Here is a 21,353-nt window from a genome sequence, read left to right on the forward strand (position 1 = left end):
AAAAAAAAAAAAAAAAAAAAAAAAAAAATCCCTCACTAATTTCCTGTTTGACCCTTTTTTGGTCCTATATGTTTTTATTTTTTTTCACTGTAATGATGCAGTCCCCACCCTGGCTCTGTCTGAGATATTTGGAAATCTGGAATGGCAAGTGGGATACAAGCAGTTTCCTACCTAATACAAACTGATGAAACTTAAGCAAGACCCTGAAAAAATCCTTCCACTTTTCTGAAGAGCACTAGGGCTTCTGGGAGACAGCAAGGCAGTAGGCTGATGGTTTTTTCTTTACAGGTATTGCTTTTCCCACCAGCATTTCGGTAAATAACTGTGTATGTCACTTCTCCCCTTTGAAGAGCGACCAGGATTATATTCTCAAGGAAGGTGACTTGGTAAAAATGTAAGGTTAAACCATTTTAAAGCATTTTTCTTTTTTTAAAGCATTTACAAAATGCCAGTTCCTAATGCAGTACACTCTGATCTTGCCTTTCAGTGACCTTGGGGTCCATGTGGATGGCTTCATCGCTAATGTAGCACATACTTTTGTGGTTGGTGTAGCTCAGGTAGGTGGCCTGCTTTTGATCTCTGTTCAGCCCTGCGGGTGGAGGGAATGCACCCGCTATTTCCTTCTTATTCCCACCCCCAATCACCACGCAGGTCGAGAGAGTGTCTAGAGAAGCAAAAGGAGAAAGGCTTTTTGTTGTTTTTGTTGTTGTTGTTGTTGTTGTTGCTGTTGCTGTTTTTACCCTCCTGTTCATTGGCTGGCCTTCACATATGGGTTCACAGATATTAGCCAGATAGCCAGCTGAGTTAACAAACTTTCCAGGAAGATACTGATTGCATGTCCTTATCTACAGGGGACCCAAGTAACAGGGAGGAAAGCAGATGTTATTAAGGCAGCTCACCTTTGTGCTGAAGCTGCCCTACGCCTGGTCAAACCTGGAAATCAGGTAAGCTATTTTATCCAGTTCCAAAGCTTGGTTGAACCAAAGATGCATTAGGCACCTGTTGCTACTCTATATGAAACTACCAACCTCCCCTATAGACCCCTTATAAAACAGCTTTTTAAAATTAGTTATATTTGGCTGGGCACAGTGGCTCACGTCTGTAATCCCATCACTTTTGGGGGCCAAGGTAGGAGGATAGCTTGAGGCCGGGAGTTCAAGACCAGCCTGGGGAACATGGTGAAACCCCATTTCTACAAAAAATACAAAAATTAGCTGGGCATGGTAATGTGTGCCTGTATTCCCAGCTGCCAGGGAGGCTGAGGTGGGAGAATCACCTGAGCCTGAGAGATTGAGGCTGTGGTGAGCTATGATCATGCAACTGCACTCCAGCCTGGGCAACAATGAAACCCTGTTTCACAAAAGAAAAAGGAAAAATAAGCATTTGCTGTCCCCACAAAACAGATTAGAATGCCATGTAAAAAAGGATAAACACTAAACTTAACATTATAGGCATGTGGTGGCACATACCTATAATCCCAGCACTTTGGGGGGCCAAGGTGGGAGGATTGTTTGAACCCAGGAGTTTGAGACCAGCTTGGGAAACAGCAGGACCCGTCTCTGCAAAAAGAAAAAAGAAAACCCAGGTTTGTGACCAAGTTCTTTCACTTAGTCATTTAACCTGGGGCAAATCATTTAACCTGAGACTCAGTTTCCTTGTCTTCTAGATTGGGATATACATCTGCCCTGTTCACTTGCAAAATTTATTGAAGTAGACCATCTTTGTGAAAGCACGGGGTAAAATGATATGCAAATACACCTGGTCCTTGGCTTGATGCCACATTCAGTAGAAGCTATGCTTTGAGTACCCATACAGCCATTCTGGTTTTCATTTTCCATGTAGTATTTAGTAAATTACATGAGATATTCAACACTATTATAAAATACACATATGTTAGATAATTCTGCCCAACTGTAGGATAATGTTTTTTAAGTGCTCTGAGCACATTTAACATAGGCTAGGCTATGATGTTAGGTAGGTTAGGTGTATTAAATGCATTTTTGACTTAGTGATATTTTCAACTTATGATGAGTTTTTTTGAGATATAACCCCATTGCAAGTTGGGGAGCATCTGTATAAAGTATTTTTAGATTGTAGGGATAATCAAACTATGAAACGAAAAACCAGTGAATAAGTATCATTGGGACTTGACAGGATATTAGAAGGCTCAGTTCTGCCAGGTTCGGTGACTCATGCCTGTAATCCCAGCACTTTGGGAGGCTGAGGTGGGCGGATCACGAGGTCAGGAGATCGAGACCATCCTGGCCAACATGGTGAAACCCTGGCTCCACTAAAAATACAAAAATTAGCTGGGCGTGGTGGCGCATGTCTGTAATCCCAGCTACTCAGGAGGCTGAGGCAGGAGAATAGCTTGAACCCAGGAGGCAGAGGTTGCAGTGAGCCGAGATCACGCCACTGCACTCCAGCCTGGCAACAAAGTTAGACTCCATCTCAAAAAAAAGAAAAAAGAACGCTCAGTTCTTTTATGCTTCTTATTCTCATTGTAGAGAACTTATTAGCTCCTGATATCTCACCTTTCGTTTGATGTTGTACTTCTAGAACACACAAGTGACAGAAGCCTGGAACAAAGTTGCCCACTCATTTAACTGCACACCAATAGAAGGTGAGAACAGATAACAGGGTTGAGGGTCTAAGAATGAGTGGCTTTGCCGGGCGCGGTGGCTCACTCCTGTAATCCCAGCACTTTGGAGGCCAAGGCAGACGGATCACCTGAAGTCAGGAGTTTGAGGCCAGCCTGGCCAACATGGTGAAACCCCGTCTCTACTAAAAATACAAAAATCAGCTGGGCGTGGTGGCGTGCGCCTGTAATCCCAGCTACTTGGGAGGTTGTGGCGAGACTTGAACCCGGGAGGCGGAGGTTGCAGTGAGCTGAGATCGTGCCATTGCACTCCAGTCTGGGCAATAAGAGCGAAACTCCATCTCAGAAAAAAAAGAAAAGAATGAGTGGCTTTGCAGAATTGCCCCCTTGAAGATCTATCTGGCTATAACCCAGTCTAAGCCAGAAATCTCAGAGCCCTGTGTTTCCATAACCAGGTAGTTTTCTCACTGCCTACCCCTTCAAACTACTGAAGTAGGTAGATTTGGAAACCCTTTGGGATACTGGATAGCTCGTTCCATGGGTTGTGTCCTGTCTACAGGTATGCTGTCACACCAGTTGAAGCAGCATGTCATTGATGGAGAAAAAACCATTATCCAGAATCCCACAGACCAGCAGAAGTAGGTGCCAACCCTATTCATCACCTTCTATCACACCAGACTAGTCATCAGGTTTTTTTCTATACTCCCAACTGAATCTTGTCTACCCTTTACTCCATGCTTTCAGGAGTGACCTGTTGCTCTTAATATTTCCTTTCTCTAGGCTGGGTGTGGTGGCTCACGCCTGTAATCCCAGCACTTTGGGAGGCTGAGGCGGGTGGATCACCTGAGGTCACGAGTTCGGAACCACCCTGACCAATATGGCGAAACCCTGTCTCTACTAAAAAATACAAAAATGAGCCAGGCGTGCTGGTGTGTTCCTGTCGTCTCAGCTACTTGGGAGGCTGAGGCAGGAGAGTTGCTTGAACCTGGGAGGCGGAGGTTGCAGTGAGCTGTGATTGCACCACTGCACTCCAGGCTGGGTGACAGAATGAGACTCTGTGTCAAAAAAAAAAAAGTTCCCTTTCTCTCTATTCCTTTTAGGAAGGACCATGAAAAAGCTGAATTTGAGGTACATGAAGTATATGCTGTGGATGTTCTCGTCAGCTCAGGAGAGGGCAAGGTGAGGAGAGTACCAGAGTTGGCAAAGAGGGGTGACTGACAGTGTTCACCAGACCAAATGTTACTTAAATTACTCTTTCAGGCCAAGGATGCAGGACAGAGAACCACTATTTACAAACGAGACCCCTCTAAACAGTATGGACTGAAAATGAAAACTTCACGTGCCTTCTTCAGTGAAGTGGAAAGGCGTTTTGATGCCATGCCGTTTACTTTAAGGTACTACACTTAGCAATGATAGTACGTGGAACCAGTCTGACTCACAGACCATACACCCAGGAACACTTTTTCCTCTCCCTTCCTGCCTAGACTTGTAGCGTGCACGTGCTCACTCCCTCCCTCTCTCTCCCCATCTCCTTCTCACTGAAGGTAACGTAAAAGAGCAATCCTAAGCATGATTTCTGCCTGAGGGTAGGAGCTATTTTAAAATATGAGCAAAATGGTAAGACTTGATGGGGAGTTAAGGATACCTCTGAATGTCATCTTCCCTGCCAGAGCATTTGAAGATGAGAAGAAGGCTCGGATGGGTGTGGTGGAGTGCGCCAAACATGAACTGCTGCAACCATTTAATGTTCTCTATGAGAAGGAGGGTGAGTTCTAAAAAGAGCTTCACTTTGGATTCCCTGATTATATGATATCCTTCCTATAAATTCAGAAGAGCTAAGTATGACAGAGGAACTTTTTATCGAAACACATCTTCATTTTTGCCATAGGTGAATTTGTTGCCCAGTTTAAATTTACAGTTCTGCTCATGCCCAATGGCCCCATGCGGATAACCAGTGGTCCCTTTGAACCTGACCTCTACAAGTCTGAGATGGAGGTCCAGGATGCAGAGCTAAAGGTTAGTGTGGAATAGAAGGTGGTGAATACGTACATGGTACCTGCCTGGAAGTGAGGGCTAAATGCCAGCAAAATCCTGAAGAGAGCTACAGTACTGAAAGTAACCCTTTGTTTTCAATTTCCTCTACATTCCTCAAAATTTTTTTCCTTCTTCCTGTTTTCCAGGCCCTCCTCCAGAGTTCTGCAAGTCGAAAAACCCAGAAAAAGAAAAAAAAGAAGGTGTGTTATTACGATCATCCTTCTCTGTTAGGGTGAACCTGATCCCTCTTTCTCCCACGGTGTTAGGTTGTAGTGGGATACGGATGTTTGTACAGATGCTCCTCAACTTAATATGATAGGACTTTGTCCCAGTAAACCCATCATAAATTGAAAATACTGTAAGTCAAAATGGATTTTAAAATATATATATATATATTTTTAAGAGACAGGGTCTCAAACTCCTGGCCTTGAACAGTCCTCCCACCTCAGCCTCCCAAACTGTTGAGATTACAGGCATGAGCCACCATGCCCAGCCTTGTTTTGGCCAGGCATAGTAGCTCACGCCTATAATCCCAGCACTTTGGGAGGCCAAGGCGGACGGATCACCTGAGGTCGGGAGTTTGAGATCAGCCTGACCAACATAGAGAAACCCCGTATCTACTAAAAATACAAAATTAGCTGGGCGTGGTGGCACATGCTTATAATCCCAGCTACTCGGGAGGCTGAGGCAGGAGAATTGTTTGAACCTGAACCTGGGAGTCAGAGGTTGCAGTGAGCCGAGGTCGCACCATTTCTGCTGGACAACAAGAGTGAAACTCCGTCTCAAAAAAGATGATCTCACTCTGTCACCCAGGCTGACATGTAGTGGCATGATCATAGCTCACTGTAGCCTCATGCTCCTCCTGGGTTCAAGTGATCGTCCGGCCTTAACCTGCTGAGTAGCCACCACCATGCCTGACTCAAAATGGATTTGATATACCTTAACCTACCATGAACCTCATAGCTTAGCCTGGCCTACCTTCAGTGTGCTCAAAACATTTATTGAACAAATTATCATGTATTGAAATATCCATATTGCTTTCACACCATCGTGAAGTTCAAAAATCACAGGTTGACCATTATAAGTCAGAGACCTGTATATCTTTATTTTAGCTGTGACCCAGAGGATTGAGATAACTTTATGGCTGGGTGTGGTGGTTCACACATATAATCCCAACAGTTTGGGAAGCCTAGGCAGGAGGATCACTTGAGCCCAGGAGTTCAAGATCAGCCTGGGCAACATGGTGGCATGTGCCTATAGTCCCAGCTACCTGGGAGGCTGAGGTGGAAGGATCACCTGAGCCCAGGGAAGTTGAGGCTACAGCGGGCCATGTTGTACCACTGCACTCCAGCCTGGACGACACAGTGAGACTGTCTCAGAAAAAAAAAAAAAAAAAACACTTTTATCTCTGGTCCCAGACACTACCCGCAAATAGTTAGAAACTGACACGTCTTCTCCCTCTCCTTTTCTTGCATATAGGCCTCCAAGACTGCAGAGAATGCCACCAGTGGGGAAACATTAGAAGAAAATGAAGCTGGGGACTGAGGTGGGTCCCATCTCCCCAGCTTGCTGCTCCTGCCTCATCCCCTTCCCAACACACCCCAGACTCTGTGAAGTGCAGTTCTTCTTCTCCACCTAGGACCGCCAGCAGAGCGGGGTCTCCCTGCCCCACCCCGTTCCCCAACCCACTCCCTTCCAACAACAACCAGCTCCAACTGACTCTGGTCTTGGGAGGCGAGGCTTCCCAACCACGGAAGACTACTTTAAATGAAAAAAAGAAATTGAATAATAAAATCAGGAGTCAAAATTCATCGTCTTCAAGCCCCTCTTTCTAGCCTTTTCTACTACTATGCTTGGTCAAGGTTTGTGCCCTACTACAGAACAGGGCTAAATTAGCCATCACCACTGAAAACTCAGCCGAATTTTTTTATACCACTCTGATGTCAGCATTTTTCCATCTGTTTGGGGCTTTTTCCTCTTTTTTTCCATTCTCCCCAAGTATTTTATCTGGCTTCAAAATTAGGAGGATTATTTTTCAAATTGTTTTTATTCAGTGTGGCCAACTCCTCATCTGATTCAGGCTGTCCAGTCAGGCCCCTCCCATTTTAGGAGCTGGAGCCTTCATTTATGAAGAGATTCTCATCTATGAAATGGATCCTCATTTGTAAATCTTTTTTCTTCCATTTTCACAAAGCTGTAAAGAAATAATCCATCTGAACCTTACCCTTTTCTCTGGAGTCAGTGGGGTCTTTCCTCACTCCATCTTACACAAACCTGAGCTGGAAGCTCAACTGGTTTTGTCCCTGTTTGAAATATTGTGATCTCCCTCCCTTGAAAGAAAAACCAAGAACCAGAGGAGTAGACTGACTGAAGATACAACTCCTGGCTTTCTGAAGCTATGGACTTGGATTGGATTGCTGGGGGTTTGTAGAGAAAGGTGACAAATTTCAGTACCTCTGGCATGCTGGAAACTAGGGCTCCCACTAACTTATGAGGTTTTTAAACACATTGAAAATGACATGACATTAAAATAAATTTGGATTTGCTCATAATGATGTGCTTTGTATGCTGCTCTTATTTGATGGAGATGGGGAGAATGTCAGTTGTAGTATTGGAACTGTTCCTCCACAGTGCCATGCTCTGCCTTCCCAAACCGAGCAATGTCTTGACTTGCAGAAGACACAAATCCTAGAATCTTTGATGACATAGTAAGTTATCTGCTGGAGTTGGGTGATGTAATTTTCTAAGTAGAAACAGTCCTCACTGCTAAGATTTGTTTGGGGCTAGGACATTTAATGTGTACTGCAAAAACAGCACTGCAAGTGTTTATTTTGAATTCAGGAAGCCAGGAAAAATGTCTGGTACACTAGTTTTCAGGGCCAGACTGAGGTCAGATGGGTAATTGGTTTATCTTACTGCATGTCAGGCATTGCTAAACTAGAGATACTACAAGTGAACAGAACTGAACACAGGACAAATGTCTAATGACGTATATCCACCATTAAAATAGTGGTTTCAGTGCCCTAAAAATCCTCTGTGTTTTGCCTGTTCATCCCTCTCTCCTTGCTTACACATTTGTCCAAAGGCAAAGAATGTACAATGCCAAGAGTGAACCGTAGTGTAAACTAAACTATGGATTTGGGGTGATAATGGTATATCAACGTAGGTTCAATTGTTAACAAATGTATCACTCTGGCAGGGTGGAGGGATGTTTATAAAGGGGAAGGCTATATGTGTGGGAAATGTCTAACCTTCCTCAATTTTGCTGTGAACCTAAAACTTCTAAAAAAATAAGTCTTTTTTTAAAAAATATACTAATAATGTTTATTGAGGGAATCAGGATAAAACTAAAATAACAGACTTAAAGTACGTAAGAAAGGGGTAATTGAAGTGAAAGCATTTTTTTTTTTTTTTAGGTAGACAGGAAGTAGAATTTATTGGTGAGTATTAAGAGGGGGCAGCACAGTGGAAGCCCTCATGAGTGCAGGGCCTGCCACTTGTCCAGAGCACCACGATTGGGAACGTACTTGACCCATCTGGGGTGAGCCGCTTCTCAGCCACCATGTCTTCAAATTCATTGGCATTGAACTTGGTGAAGCCCCACTTCTTTGAGATGTGGATCTTCTGGCGGCTGGGGAGCTTGAACTTGGCCCTGCACAGGGCCTCAATCACATGCTCCTTGTTCTGCAGCTTGGTGCGGATGGATATAACTTGGCCAATGTGAACCCTGGCCACAGTGCCTGGGGCTTTCCAATGGCACCTCCCATGCCTGTTTGGAGCCTACACTGGGGTAGTGCAAGGTCAGAAACATGAACATCCATCTGAAAGGACTGTCTCCAAGGTCCCTTAGAGCAACCCATACAACAAACAGGCTGCATCACTACCAGGGAAGCTGCTGTTTGCAGCCATTGCACACTGGGCCCCCATGAGGAAAGGAACTCAGTCGGCTTAATTGGCTGCAGGAAATTAAGTCTATTAAAAAAAAAAAAAGTGGTCAGGTGCTCATGCCTGTAATTCCAGCACTTTGGGAGGCCGAGGCAGGCAGATCACCCGTGGTCAGGAGATCAAGACCAGCTTCACCAACATGGTGAAACCCCATCTCTACTAAAAATACAAAAAGCTGGGCTTAGTGGCAGGCATCTGTAATCCCAGCTACTTGGGAGGCTGAGGCAGGAGAATTGCTTGAACCCAGGAGGCGGAGGTTGCAGTGAGCCAAGATTGTGCCACTGCACTCCAGCCTGGGTGACAAGAGTGAGACTCCGTATCAAAAACAAAACAAAATTTCCCTCAAAGAGCTTATAGACCAGTTGGCAATCATCAGTTGAAATCTTGGTGGAATCGATACAAAATAATTCTGAAGGGATTTTTTTTTGTTTCAAAAAACTTGTCATATATGTTTGGGTGGTGACAATACTAGAACTACTTAGAAGGAACCTAATTTTAAAAACGTTTTTCAGGGATTTAAAGTGAAATGCTGTAGAATATAATAAAGGGAAACCACAAAAAAAGAGGGATTGTAACAATCACATACAAAATGTTACAGTATTTTAAACTATAAGATGAAGTCTCTCTAGGGAAAGGGTTCTTTTTCATCCCCCATTAACTCAAAACTTTCCTGTAGCCAAATAGGGGATCTGGTTGTTTTCCAGTGCTTCTCACCTGAGCATACAATCAAACTGGGAAGTTCTTTATCTTAACACCAAATGTCACACTTTCCCCAGATTTGGCTAATTTTCTCCCTATGTCCATTGGTTCGCTCTTCACGCCTAGAGAATCACTGCATAGGTCACTGCAGCCTCGACTTCCTGGGCTCGAGATTCCCCCACCTCAGCCTCCCAAAGTGCTGGGATGATCGCGCCCGGCCCGCTGACGTATTTTCTGAACAAATGATGCATTGTAGCCAGGAATCTCTAGTGATATTTTCCTTCAGGCTTCGTGAGGAAAGACCATAGTCAGCTATTTTATTCTTGAAGTTTAGGAAAAAGAATTGCTCTATCTTAAACAGTGAAAGGATATTTTTTGAAGTATGGAAGCTTTCCCGAATCCCCACTTTATATCTTCCTATGTTCTGAAATCTTAGAACCTTCCATGGTTCCGGAATCGAATCACTCTGAAGCAATTTATTTTAGAAAATAAGGCAAACCGGCTGGGCGTGGTGGCGCATGCCTTTAATCCCAGCACTTTGGGAGGCCGAGGCGGGCGGATCGCTTGAGCTCAGGAGTTCGAGACCAGCCTAGGCAACACGGCGAAACCTCGTCTCTACTAAAAATACAAAAATTAGCCAAGTGGCGCGCGCCTGTTGTCCCAGCTGCTCGGGAGGCTGAGACGGGAGAATCGCTTGAACCCAGGAGGTGGAAATTGCGATGAGCCGTCACTGCAAACCGGCCTGGGTGACACAGTGAGATCCTGTCTCAAAAAAGAAAAAAAGAGAAAAGAAAAGAAGGGAAACCAGTAAAACAAGAATTTCTGTACAGTTCGCGCCTATCCATAGCAAAATGGAGGACTTCTCCAGGGAACTGCAACTCCCAAGAAGCAATGCGAGGGACGGTGGCGGTTACTACTTTTTCCCCGTGGGCACCTCTCGGTCCAATATTGGAAAGAAGTGCTAACGTTTAAATAACACAGCGCCCTCATACTAAATCTGGGGGGGAATTGGTAACTCGAAAACCAAATACTCAAGTCTTCAGAGAGAGCTAACTCAACCTACTCCTCCTCAATAGGGTCCGAAAACCATTGCTACGCCTATTGGGTAACCCCGCCCCTGGGGAAAAGGGGTGGGAAGCGGAAGTGACGACACCCGGCGCTGCATTAAATAGCCGTAAACGGAACCTCGGCTTTCTCTCGGCCTTAGCGCCATTTTTCTGGGTGAGTGTGTTTGATTCCTGTGATCGGATTCCGCGTACAATCCGTAGACATCTGACCTCGGCAATTACCATCATCACACCAAACTAACTGTAGCCTTTCTCTCTTTCCCTGTAGAAACCTCTGCGCCATGAGAGCCAAGGTGAGCAGTTCCTGGTAGTAAGCTTGGGAGGTAGGAGTTGGCGATTAGTATGGTGAGACTAACGCAAGTCCGCCATACCTCCTGAACTACTGGGTTTCAAGGGTACCAAGAGCTGGTGGGAGAGGAAAAGTAGTAGTTTGTAAGAGAGCTAGCGGTTAAGTGCTATGGGTAGAGAGGGTGGGAATTAGAAAAGGGTGGAATTCTGATTTTATGTTGCGAGGGTGTCCAAGTTACTGATGTAGTTGCTACGACCAATCTCATACTTGGTTAAGAATCTGCCCGGTTCTAAAGAGTGCATTTCATATCCCTCCTAAGCCTACTAATAAGCTTTATCTCTCTTTTTTTAAAAAAAATTATCTGCTGCTTGTGAACGGTTGCTAGTGGAGGAAGAAGCGAATGCGCAGGTATGTTGGAGACCTGGCCAGCCCAGGAGGAGGGAAGTTCCTTGGACAGAACTTAGGAGAAACATTTGGTTTGGAAATCTTAAAAGATCTTTAGGAGAAAAATGTTGGAGTGTTTTCTTCCTAGAGCAAAGGATAGAACAGAGGACGATAGAACCGTAGTGCTTGTTCATTTTACCACCTCATGTTATGTGCACGTTTGATTTTATGTGGGAGGGAGAGAACTCTGGTTTGAGAATAGGTATATTCCATTCCTGTGTCTGCTTTTCAGGCTGAAGCGCAAAAGAAGAAAGATGAGGCAGAGGTCCAAGTAAACCGCTAGCTTGTTGCATCGTGGAGGCCACAGGAGCAGAAACATGGAATGCCAGGCGCTGGGGATGCTGGTACAAGTTGTGGGACTGCATGCTACTGTCTAGAGCTTGTCTCAATGGATCTAGAACTTCATCGCCCTCTGATCGCCGATCACCTCTGAGACCCACCTTGCTCATAAACAAAACTGCCCATGTTGGTCCTCTGCCCTGGACTTGTGACATTCTGGACTATTTCTGTGTTTGTGGCCGAGTGTAACAACCCTAAAATAAATCACCTCTTCCGCTCTTTTAGTTGAAGAATTAAATCGTCTTGTCTATTATGTTTTTTATGGTTCAATCGGGTGGGGGTTTTCTATCATTACAGTTTGCCTTTTCCCTGTCACTACCTGTGCTATGGAGGATATCAAAAGCAACAGCCCGGGTTATGTGGTGTGGTTTGCATCTCGGTGGAGCTGGATGGAATATGATAAATCTCTGGAGGCAGGTTTTAGATTTCGTGGGTCATTTGGGGCCAATGCTGGTACCGCCCCTACCTTCCAGGAGGCCTGCTTTGACGACTATTGCTTAGAGTATGTCGCGCGTTTGGGTTAGGTTGCCATGGTGACACGCAAAGCGTGGTGGGAACTTCCTGCGGCATGTCGCACGCATACTTTGTACACCATAGAGTATGGTTCCGGGTCTGATAGCTAGAGCGTCACTTCTTCCGCAGGAAGCGGAAGAGCGATCGGGTGGGCGGCTCTTTGTCGAAGCTAGAGGACCGGCAGGCGGCAGCAGCAACTACGGCGGCGGCGGCAGGTGAGGGAGGCGGGAGACTTAGGTGGAGGCCGCGCCCGGAGGGGAGGAGTCGGGGCCGGCCCAGCGACTGGGCTCGGCCGGGCCACACAAGGCCCCCCAGAACCGAGCTGGCTCGTCCTCACACCCCAGGGCAGTGCCCCTTTTCTGACTGACCCCGCATCGCGAGCAAACGCCAGCTTCGTGACGTCACAACCCTGCCCATCCCCTCAGCTTGATGACACCTGGAGCCCCAGCTCCCCGCTTCACTTCGCGCGCCCTTAGTGTCCCTTTCATGTAGCCCACGGCTGAGCGCCAGCGGCACTGCACGGAACCTGCCAAGCTAGAAGACTTGCTGCGGGAAAACTCCTAGGACTTTTTTTCGCAAACTCTAGGGTGTTGGGAAGCGTCACAATCACTGCCTCCAAGTCCAATCGGCCATCCCACTGCACTGTCAGGCGCTGCCCTTTTAAGGTTCCTCACTAGCCATTACTAACTCCAACCCTTAGCCGGGCTCTGACCCTCACATCCTCTTTCATCTTGATGCAGGGCGTCCCGCACCCTTTGTTCACTCAGAGCTAGTTTTCCAACCCATGCTCCCAGTCCTTCCGAATTAGTTTTATCTCTTACTCTTCTTACTGGCCGCTTCTCCCTTGGACAGGTGAAGTTCAGTTTAAACCCTGAGAAAATCCTGACGTTCCCAAAGAAAATCCTTTGCCGTTTTGTCAGATTTCTTTCTTGTGACAACCACCCCATAGTCCTCCACTCTTACCCCTCCTTCCACCCAAGTCTCTGTTTTTTTCCTGCTCAGAACCCAGCAGTGATGTGGAGGTGGAGACCCACAGGAGCCCCGGACTTCACCTGAGCTACCTCAGGTATCAATTCTGGGAGAGTTGGGTGGGGAGGAGCATCATATCTAATTATCTGCTGCTGGTGCGACTTGCAACGTGAGCCAGGTTTGGATAGATGGCATTTGTACTTCACCTGGTCATTCCCCTTTACTAAAAGTTTGTATCTTTTACCACTTTTTTCCTTGTTGCTTCTATTATTCTGGGACTATCTCCCTTTAGAGGAGGAGGATGCTCTTACAGATTCTCATGTAACTGTGGTCTCTGGTTTGGTTCATTCATTTTAGGGAGATCTAAAGGCAAAGTCACAGCAGTGGGGTGGGGTAGGTCAAGGCCAAAGTAATCAGGAAAGATTCCCTTATGCCCAAAGGGAACAATGTGAAGTTTTCCTATTTCAGCAGCAGGGGGAGCCTGAACACCGCATAGGAAAGGCTTGGGAGGTCAGACACGTGGTAGCAGGGACTCCAGGTCTTACTAGGGGTGGAGAGAGGGGAGGGCTAGAACCAGGGCAGTGGACTGACATTCCAAAGCTCTCTTGGGAAATAGGAGACTTAAAAAGCTTTTATGGAGTCTATAAATAAAGAGGATTTTTATGGGTTGAGGAATGGTGTGGCTGGATGTCAGTGGGATCTTCACAAAGGGGAGTAGGAAGGGGGTGGAGAATGGGGAAAGGTCACTGGTTCCTGTGAAATTAACTCCTTCCCACCTTGACCTTATCACAAATGGTTAGCCCTGGAAATCTAGAAGTGGAGATTCTAACTTAGAACTGCTACCCTGAAATAGAGGGGGCTGACCTCTCTGCCGCTGACAGTGATGATGGGTAGGAGGGAATACTAAAGTATGACAAGTTTTGAGACTCCCCTCAAGCTGGTGACACCAGTCTCTTCACCCAGGATTTCTTGGCTTCTAGAGATTTGATATGTACAGAGCCCTCACCTGAGGAAAAGGAAAAGGGGTTAAGGAAGTTTTGTTACCATCTTCTACAACCCTAATAGCTCAGTAGCCCATCTTGGGCACTATTCCCAGTTTCCTCCCAGCCTGTTCAGATACTGACTGCAGTTTTAATTTCACTTCCACAACTTTAATAAGGTCAGCTCAGAAGGAAAGATGAAATCCAACACTGTTTCTTCCCTGCTTTCTCCTGGGCCTGTCGTCATTAGTGAAATTAGGTGGCTTCACCCCAACTCCTTCCCTCCTCTGTTAACAAGGCAAGTGTGAATCATTCTGACCCAGACCAGGTGCACAAAAGCCTGGGCGGGACTTTTGATGAGTCAGACGTTTCAGCCAGAATTCTTATCCCTTAGATTCTCCATCTCTAAAGCCATTGCCCCTCTGGGCTGCCTGCTCTATAGTCAGGAAGAGTGGGATCTCCCTGGAGGACTTCTGTTTAATACAGTTCTCCTCTTTTGTAGTGGTCACCAAGAGTGGCAAGATAAAGAAAACCCTGAGTTGGGCGGGACCAGGATGCCTGACCGGGACAGCTATGCCAACGGTACCGGGAGCAGCGGTGGAGGCCCTGGAGCTGGTGGCAGCGAGGAGGCCAGTGGGGCAGGGACAGGCAGTGGCGGGGCCAGCTCAGATGCCATCTGTAGAGACTTCTTGAGGAATGTGTGCAAGCGAGGCAAGCGTTGCCGATATCGCCACCCAGACATGAGCGAGGTGTCCAACTTGGGGGTGAGCAAAAACGAGTTCATCTTCTGCCATGACTTCCAAAACAAGGAGTGTAGCCGCCCAAATTGCCGTTTCATCCATGGCTCCAAGGAGGATGAAGATGGCTATAAGAAGACAGGAGAGCTTCCCCCACGGCTGAGGCAGAAAGTAGCAGCTGGCCTTGGCCTTTCACCGGCAGACCTACCAAATGGCAAGGAGGAGGTCCCTATCTGCCGTGACTTTCTCAAGGGTGACTGTCAGAGAGGAGCCAAGTGCAAGTTCCGTCACCTGCAGCGGGATTTTGAGTTTGATGCTCGGGGTGGAGGAGGCACTGGTGGGGGCTCAACAGGCTCAGTCCTCCCAGGACGACGTCATGACCTCTATGATATCTATGACCTTCCTGACAGGGGCTTTGAGGACCATGAGCCAGGCCCAAAACGCCGGCGAGGTGGATGCTGCCCCCCTGATGGCCCTCATTTTGAGTCATATGAATATAGCTTGGCTCCACCGCGAGGGGTGGAGTGCAGACTGCTAGAGGAGGAGAATGCCATGCTCAGGAAGCGGGTAGAGGAGTTAAAGAAGCAGGTCAGTAACTTGCTGGCCACCAATGAGGTATTACTGGAACAAAATGCTCAGTTCCGCAATCAGGCCAAGGTCATAACCCTGAGCTCCACTGCACCAGCGACTGAGCAGACTCTGGCCCCCACTGTGGGCACTGTCGCTACTTTTAACCATGGCATTGCCCAGACTCACACTACTCTCAGCAGCCAGGCTCTACAGCCTCGTCCAGTGTCCCAGCAAGAACTGGTGGCCCCTGCTGGAGCTCCAGCGGCTCCCCCAACTAATGCTGCACCTCCTGCTGCTCCACCACCCCCACCCCCACACTTGACCCCAGAGATCACGCCACTGTCAGCTGCCCTGGCTCAAACAATTGCCCAGGGAATGGCACCCCCACCTGTCTCCATGGCTCCTGTGGCGGTATCTGTGGCTCCTGTGGCCCCTGTGGCTGTATCGATGGCCCAACCCTTGGCAGGAATCACAATGAGCCACACCACCACTCCCATGGTGACTTACCCTATCGCTTCCCAGAGCATGCGCATCACGGCCATGCCACACTGATGGGGCTAATGGACACTCCCCTGGTATAGCCTCCCAGGGCTGGGTTCAAGGGGCCCTTGCCCACTTGCCTAGCCCTCCCCAGCCCTGTCTGAAGGGCTCCCTTGAGAACTAGGACAAGAGACTACAAGGAGTATGTCCTGAGGAGGGGTTGGGTTGGTGTTTTCTCTCACCTCCCTTTTATGAGGGTCCTCTTGTCCATCTTCAAGCCTCACAGTGGGGGCTTGCAGAGGAATGCAGACTGAAGCCAGCAGAGAGGAAGGACTGACTGAAGGGCTGTGTCCTCTTATGGGAATTTGGGAACATCCCTCGTCTTGTCCTCTCTTCTGCACAGCACAGGTTCCAGCACTGGTTTTGGAAGAAAAAAATACCCTGCCCAGAGGGAAAGCCAGGAAAGATTGGGAAGTGGGTGGTTAGGAGAGAAGGCCTGACAGGAGCCTTCAGACAATTTGGGTCCTAGTTGGTTGGGTTGGACAATAAAGGAATTGCTTCTGGGCCCTGGGAAGGCTGGGACCATAGTGCTCCAGCCCAAAGACTAGGGAAGCATTCATTACCCTAGTTTGGCCTGAAAATCCATAGGGCAGGGCCCACTACTTTCCAAAGAAATAAAAGAACAATTATTTTTAACAAATGGAGGCAGTGAAAATTTGCTTAGATATTCTGTGTGGAAGATGGGAGCAGTAAATAGATCTCATGCCAAAATGGGATAAAGACCCCAGCCTCACATAGCTTTGGTAAGATAGATAGAAGCCAGTGAAGGGTAGGGACCCAGAACAAGACCAAATGGGGCTTTGGGGAAGGCACTTTATGGGGCAAAAGGTTTGGAGCCACCTAGTCTAGTTTAAAAATAGTCCCATCTGTTTCTGGTCTCTGTCGGTATGTGCTATTCCCAGGTTGCCTTAGTAACCAGGGCTCCTAGGGTCATTTAGCGGGGCAGGTAGTAAGGAGGGCGTATTTGCTGAGAAATGGGGATGGGATGTTACATAGTTGACAGGTCCTTATTCAAACAGAGCAGGACAGGTGGAGTTGATGGCAGTTAATGTCCCTCGTACGCCAGCCCTTCTTCAGTGGCCAGTTCCTTAAGCCTTCAAGGCTTGGGAGGTCTGGGAAAAGAGTCCTTCTAGGGACACAAGGCTTAGGGTCCATCCCTTTCCTCTGTCTCCACATAGGACCAGAAGTTTTAAATCTGCTTAAGTCAGTAAAGCCAGGGGCCCCAATAGTCAAACCTCAGTTCCTCTTCAGCTCACGGCTGATGTAGGGAAAACAACTCAGGTGTCTAGTTTAATGGGACAGTAGATTTGGGGGTAGAGAGTGATCCTGGATTGTGTTCCCCTTCATTATATCTCCTGCTACCTCTTGCTGTTTTGTCTGGTTGATCACTCAGGTCACATCTGGGATTGCAGATGGTGGGCTAGGTCAAGGCCAGTCATTAAAAAGCCTAAAGACAAAGTGGGCTAACATTGTTTGTGGATTTTAGAAGCAACACATTGATAAGCTTAATGTTGTTTTTGGGGGCACAATTTTTTTTTTTTTTTTTTTTTTTTTTGAGATGGAATCTTGCTCAGTTGCCAGAAGACTGGAGTGTAGTGGCACAATCTCAGCTCGCTGCAACATGCGCCTCCTGGGTTCAAGCGATTCTGTTGTGTCAGCCTCCTGAGTAGGTGGGACTACAGGCGCCCCCCACCAAGCCCAGCTAATTTTTTTATTTTTAGTAGAGACGGGGTTTCATCATGTTGGCCAGAATGGTCTCGATCTCTCGTGATCCACCCGCCTCAGCCTCCCAAAGTGCTGGGATTACAGGTGTGAACCACCGTGCCCGGCAATTCTAGACTATTAAAAGAGATGGCTTACAAGCATTTAGAGAAGAATGTAACAATAGATACCAACATGAATTATCAGTCAAATCTTGACTGACTGTATTTCCTCCTTGCCAAGTTATCTCCAAAGAGGTAGATTTGGAAACTTTAGACATTGTATGTCTTGTATGTATTTACTCCAGCTAAAGACCACCAAGAATACACCTGGTAATTGAGCAAGTTGGGTTTAATGCTCATTGCAGTGAGAGGGAGGGCTCACCATTGAGAATACGTGGTGTGTCAGCATGAGGGTGTTAGGAAGGACGTAGAGGACTTAGACTTTGGTTAAGTGATTTTGGGGAAGATTCAAGAAAGTGGGTGTTTTTATGGGTTGGGTGCTGTTAAGGGAAGCAAGGATAACTCTATGATTGGGTAGCTTGTCTAGAAGAAGGGCAGACAAGTGAACCTAAGCTGTAGTCGATGAAGTCACTAGCTGGGAAAGGGGATGTTTGCTGTTTTGTGGTTTGCACACTGACCTTGTTTTGTGCTTAAACAAAATTGTCAAGTGATTTTGTTTTTTGTCTCACTTCATCACAGTCACTGAGTGATCTTGTCCAATGCTGGTGTTTTGTGAGATTGTGTCCAAGAGAACTGCTGACCTCAAATAGAAGAGAACTTTTGGACACAAACACACGTAGCTTACAGGTGCTACCTGTGAGCACCAGGTCAGCCCTAACAGCTCTGAAACCTGGCTGTGTCAGGCCAGTTCCCAGATTACAGGAGCTGCTTTCCTCTCACCTGCTAAGTCATCACAGATAAGAGGAAAATTACGGGTCAGTTAATAGTAGCATTTTTTCCTTTCAAATGGCTCTGGTTAAAAAATAATAAGAAGGCCAGGCGCGGTGGCTCAAGCCTGTAATCCCAGCACTTTGGGAGGCCGAGACGGGCGGATCACGAGGTCAGGAGCTCGAGACCATCCTGGCTAACACGGTGAAACCCCGTCTCTACTAAAAAATACAAAAAAACTAGCCGGGCGAGGTGGCGGCGCCTGTAGTCCCAGCTACTCGGGAGGCTGAGGCAGGAGAATGGTGTAAACCCAGGAGGCGGAGCTTGCAGTGAGCTGAGATCCGGCCACTGCACTCCAGCCTGGGCGACAGAGCAAGACTCCATCTCAAAAAAATAAAAAAATAAAAAATAATAATAAGAAGAAAAAAAAGTAGCATTTGGTGGAATCAAACTGAACACTTGTACTTAGTGTTGGTTAGTGCATTTTTTTTTTTTTTTTTTTTNAAATAATAAGAAGGCCAGGCGCGGTGGCTCAAGCCTGTAATCCCAGCACTTTGGGAGGCCGAGACGGGCGGATCACGAGGTCAGGAGCTCGAGACCATCCTGGCTAACACGGTGAAACCCCGTCTCTACTAAAAAATACAAAAAAACTAGCCGGGCGAGGTGGCGGCGCCTGTAGTCCCAGCTACTCGGGAGGCTGAGGCAGGAGAATGGTGTAAACCCAGGAGGCGGAGCTTGCAGTGAGCTGAGATCCGGCCACTGCACTCCAGCCTGGGCGACAGAGCAAGACTCCATCTCAAAAAAATAAAAAAATAAAAAATAATAATAAGAAGAAAAAAAAGTAGCATTTGGTGGAATCAAACTGAACACTTGTACTTAGTGTTGGTTAGTGCATTTTTTTTTTTTTTTTTTTTTTAGACGGAATCTAGCTCTGTCGCCCAGGCTGGAGTGCAGTGGCGCGATCTCGGCTCACTGCAAGCTCCGCCTCTCGGGTTTAGGCCATTCTCCTGCCTCAGCCTCCCGAGTAGCTGGGACTACAGGCGCCCGCCATCTCGCCCGGCTAGTTTTTTGTATTTTTTAGTAGAGATGGGGTTTCACCGTGTAGACCAGGATGGTCTCGATCTCCTGACCTCGTGATCCACCCGTCTCAGCCTCCCAAAGTGCTGGGATTACAGGCTTGAGCCACCGCGCCCGGCCGGTTAGTGCATTTATGTTGGAGAAATCTCTGTTCTCTAGTGATAAGCCCAAGGGCTGTGTTTTATTATAAAAAGAAAAAACCCAACTTGGGTAAACATAAAAAGCCCATTTATCAACAGTAACACAGGAAGAGCTAAATAATATTCAAAGTGTCTGTAACTTGGATTGACTAAAACACTGGAGCGCTCTCACACTAAAAAATTGCTTAGATCTTGAGCTTGTCAGGGGAACAATGTTAGAGATCTATATGAGCAATAATTCACATGAGAACAACCTGGGACTTCCAGTTGGCTGCAAAAAAATAGAATCTTAGCCCTCAATGTGTCCATTTATAAATATTTATTAAGAGCATGCTATGTTCTAGGCATCTTTCTAGGAGGCTCCATAAGGGCAGTAGAACCTTGGTAATGGATTATAAATACAGCAGTCTATGTTCTGCGTTAAGTATAACCACTTAGTAGTGTGTTCTTCTAAATGTAATTTTTAAAGAGGGCCATTGACAAACCAGTGTGGTTTGCTGGAAAAAAGAAAAGGCTGGCAAGAGAAAGCTTCAAATAGAAGTCTACAAATATTTGAAGGGCTGCCCAGTCGAGGAAGGTCCTGTTTGCTACACAGGAAACAAAAAGGGAGTTCTAGAATAATGGCTAACATTTGTTTTTTTGTTTGTTTTTTGTTGTTGTTGTTGTTGTTGTTTTGAGACGGAGTCTCGCTCTGTTGCCCAGGCTGGAGTGCAGTGGCACGATCTCGGCTCACTGCAAGCTCCGCTTCCCAGGTTTACGCCATTCTCCTGCCTCAGCCTTCCGAGTAGCTGGGACTACAGGCTCCCGCCATCTCGCCTGGCTAGTTTTTTGTATTTTTTTGGTAGAGACAGGGTTTCACCATGTAGGCCAGGATGGTCTCGATCTCCTGACCTCGTGATCTACCCGTCTTGGCCTCCCAAAGTGCTGGGATTACAGGCTTGAGACACCGTGCCTGGCCTGTTTTTTTTTTTTTTTTTTTTTGAGACACAGTCTCACTGTGTCGCCCAGTCTGGAGTGCAGTGGCGCGATCTCCACTCACTGCAAGCTCCACCTCCACGGTCCATGCCATTCTGCCTCAGCCTCCCAAGTAGCTGGGACTACAGGTGCCCGCCACCACGCCTGGCTAATTTTTTTTTTTTTTGTATTTTTAGTAGAGACGGGGTTTCACCGTGTTAGCCAGGATGGTCTCGATCTCCTGACCTCATGATCCGCCCGCCTCGGCCTCCCAAAGTGCTGGGATTACAAGTGTGAGCCACCGCACCCGGCCAGCTAACATTCGTTGACTGCTTCATGTAAGCCAAGGCTCTGTGCCAGGCACTTTACATGCAACATCTCACTGACACAAGGGGTGCACCCATTTTACTATTATTGTACTATTATTGTACCCTTTTTACAGAGGAGAAAGCAGGCTTAAAAAGTAACCTGCCCAGGGTTCTGCAAGTAAGGAATGGGGCTAGGAATCTATTCAGGCAGTCTGACTCCAGACTTGACATAAGAAAGTTCTAATGATATAGCCATCCAACAAAGGGATCATTACCTGGCAGTTTTTTTGTTTGTTTTTTGAGACGGAGTATCATTCTTGCCCAGGCTGGAGTGTAGTGGCGTGATCTCAGCTCACTGCAACCTCCACCTCTTGGGTTCAAGTGATTCTCCTGCCTCAGCCTCCCAAGTAGAGTATCTGGGATTACAAGGTGTCTGCCACCATGCTTGGCTAATTTTTGTATTTTCAGTAGAGGGGGTTTTGCCATGTTGGCCAGGCTGGTCTTGAACTCCTGACATCAGGTGATCCGCCTGCCTTGGCCTCCCGAAGTGCTGGGATT

General features: G+C 47.0%; 2 protein-coding genes, 1 long non-coding RNA gene and 1 pseudogene across 3 annotated transcripts in view; 3 read left to right on the forward strand and 1 right to left on the reverse strand.

Moving 5' to 3' along the window:
• Positions 1–7,185, forward strand: part of PA2G4 (proliferation-associated 2G4) — a 9,951-nt gene extending 2,766 nt beyond the window's left edge. The window contains exons 3-13 of the mRNA XM_017853234.1: positions 289–394; positions 488–557; positions 852–944; positions 2,560–2,623; positions 3,159–3,237; positions 3,700–3,778; positions 3,860–3,993; positions 4,270–4,364; positions 4,488–4,615; positions 4,780–4,833; positions 6,113–7,185. Of these exons, the coding sequence (XP_017708723.1) occupies positions 289–394; positions 488–557; positions 852–944; positions 2,560–2,623; positions 3,159–3,237; positions 3,700–3,778; positions 3,860–3,993; positions 4,270–4,364; positions 4,488–4,615; positions 4,780–4,833; positions 6,113–6,178 (968 nt within the window). The 3' untranslated portion in view covers positions 6,179–7,185. The remainder of the gene's footprint in view (positions 1–288; positions 395–487; positions 558–851; positions 945–2,559; positions 2,624–3,158; positions 3,238–3,699; positions 3,779–3,859; positions 3,994–4,269; positions 4,365–4,487; positions 4,616–4,779; positions 4,834–6,112) is intronic.
• Positions 7,186–8,108: 923 nt separating this feature from the next.
• On the reverse strand, positions 8,109–8,607 carry LOC108516003 (60S ribosomal protein L10-like; annotated as a pseudogene).
• Positions 8,608–10,431: 1,824 nt separating this feature from the next.
• On the forward strand, positions 10,432–11,656 carry LOC108516004 (uncharacterized). Its single transcript, XR_001881691.1, has 4 exons — positions 10,432–10,498; positions 10,613–10,637; positions 11,019–11,041; positions 11,310–11,656. It is a non-coding gene; the product is annotated as an uncharacterized LOC108516004 (long non-coding RNA).
• A 328-nt stretch (positions 11,657–11,984) lies between these two features.
• ZC3H10 (zinc finger CCCH-type containing 10) lies at positions 11,985–17,180 on the forward strand. Its single transcript, XM_017853235.1, has 3 exons — positions 11,985–12,144; positions 12,932–12,995; positions 14,381–17,180. The coding sequence occupies exon 3, from the start codon at positions 14,433–14,435 to the stop codon at positions 15,735–15,737; it is 1,305 nt and encodes a 434-aa protein (XP_017708724.1). The 5' UTR covers positions 11,985–12,144; positions 12,932–12,995; positions 14,381–14,432; the 3' UTR covers positions 15,738–17,180.
• The last annotated feature ends 4,173 nt before the right edge of the window (positions 17,181–21,353 follow it).

Source organism: Rhinopithecus bieti, unplaced genomic scaffold, assembly GCF_001698545.2.
Source record: "Rhinopithecus bieti isolate Rb0 unplaced genomic scaffold, ASM169854v2 scaffold_35950, whole genome shotgun sequence".
NCBI classification, from domain to species: Eukaryota; Metazoa; Chordata; class Mammalia; order Primates; family Cercopithecidae; genus Rhinopithecus; species Rhinopithecus bieti.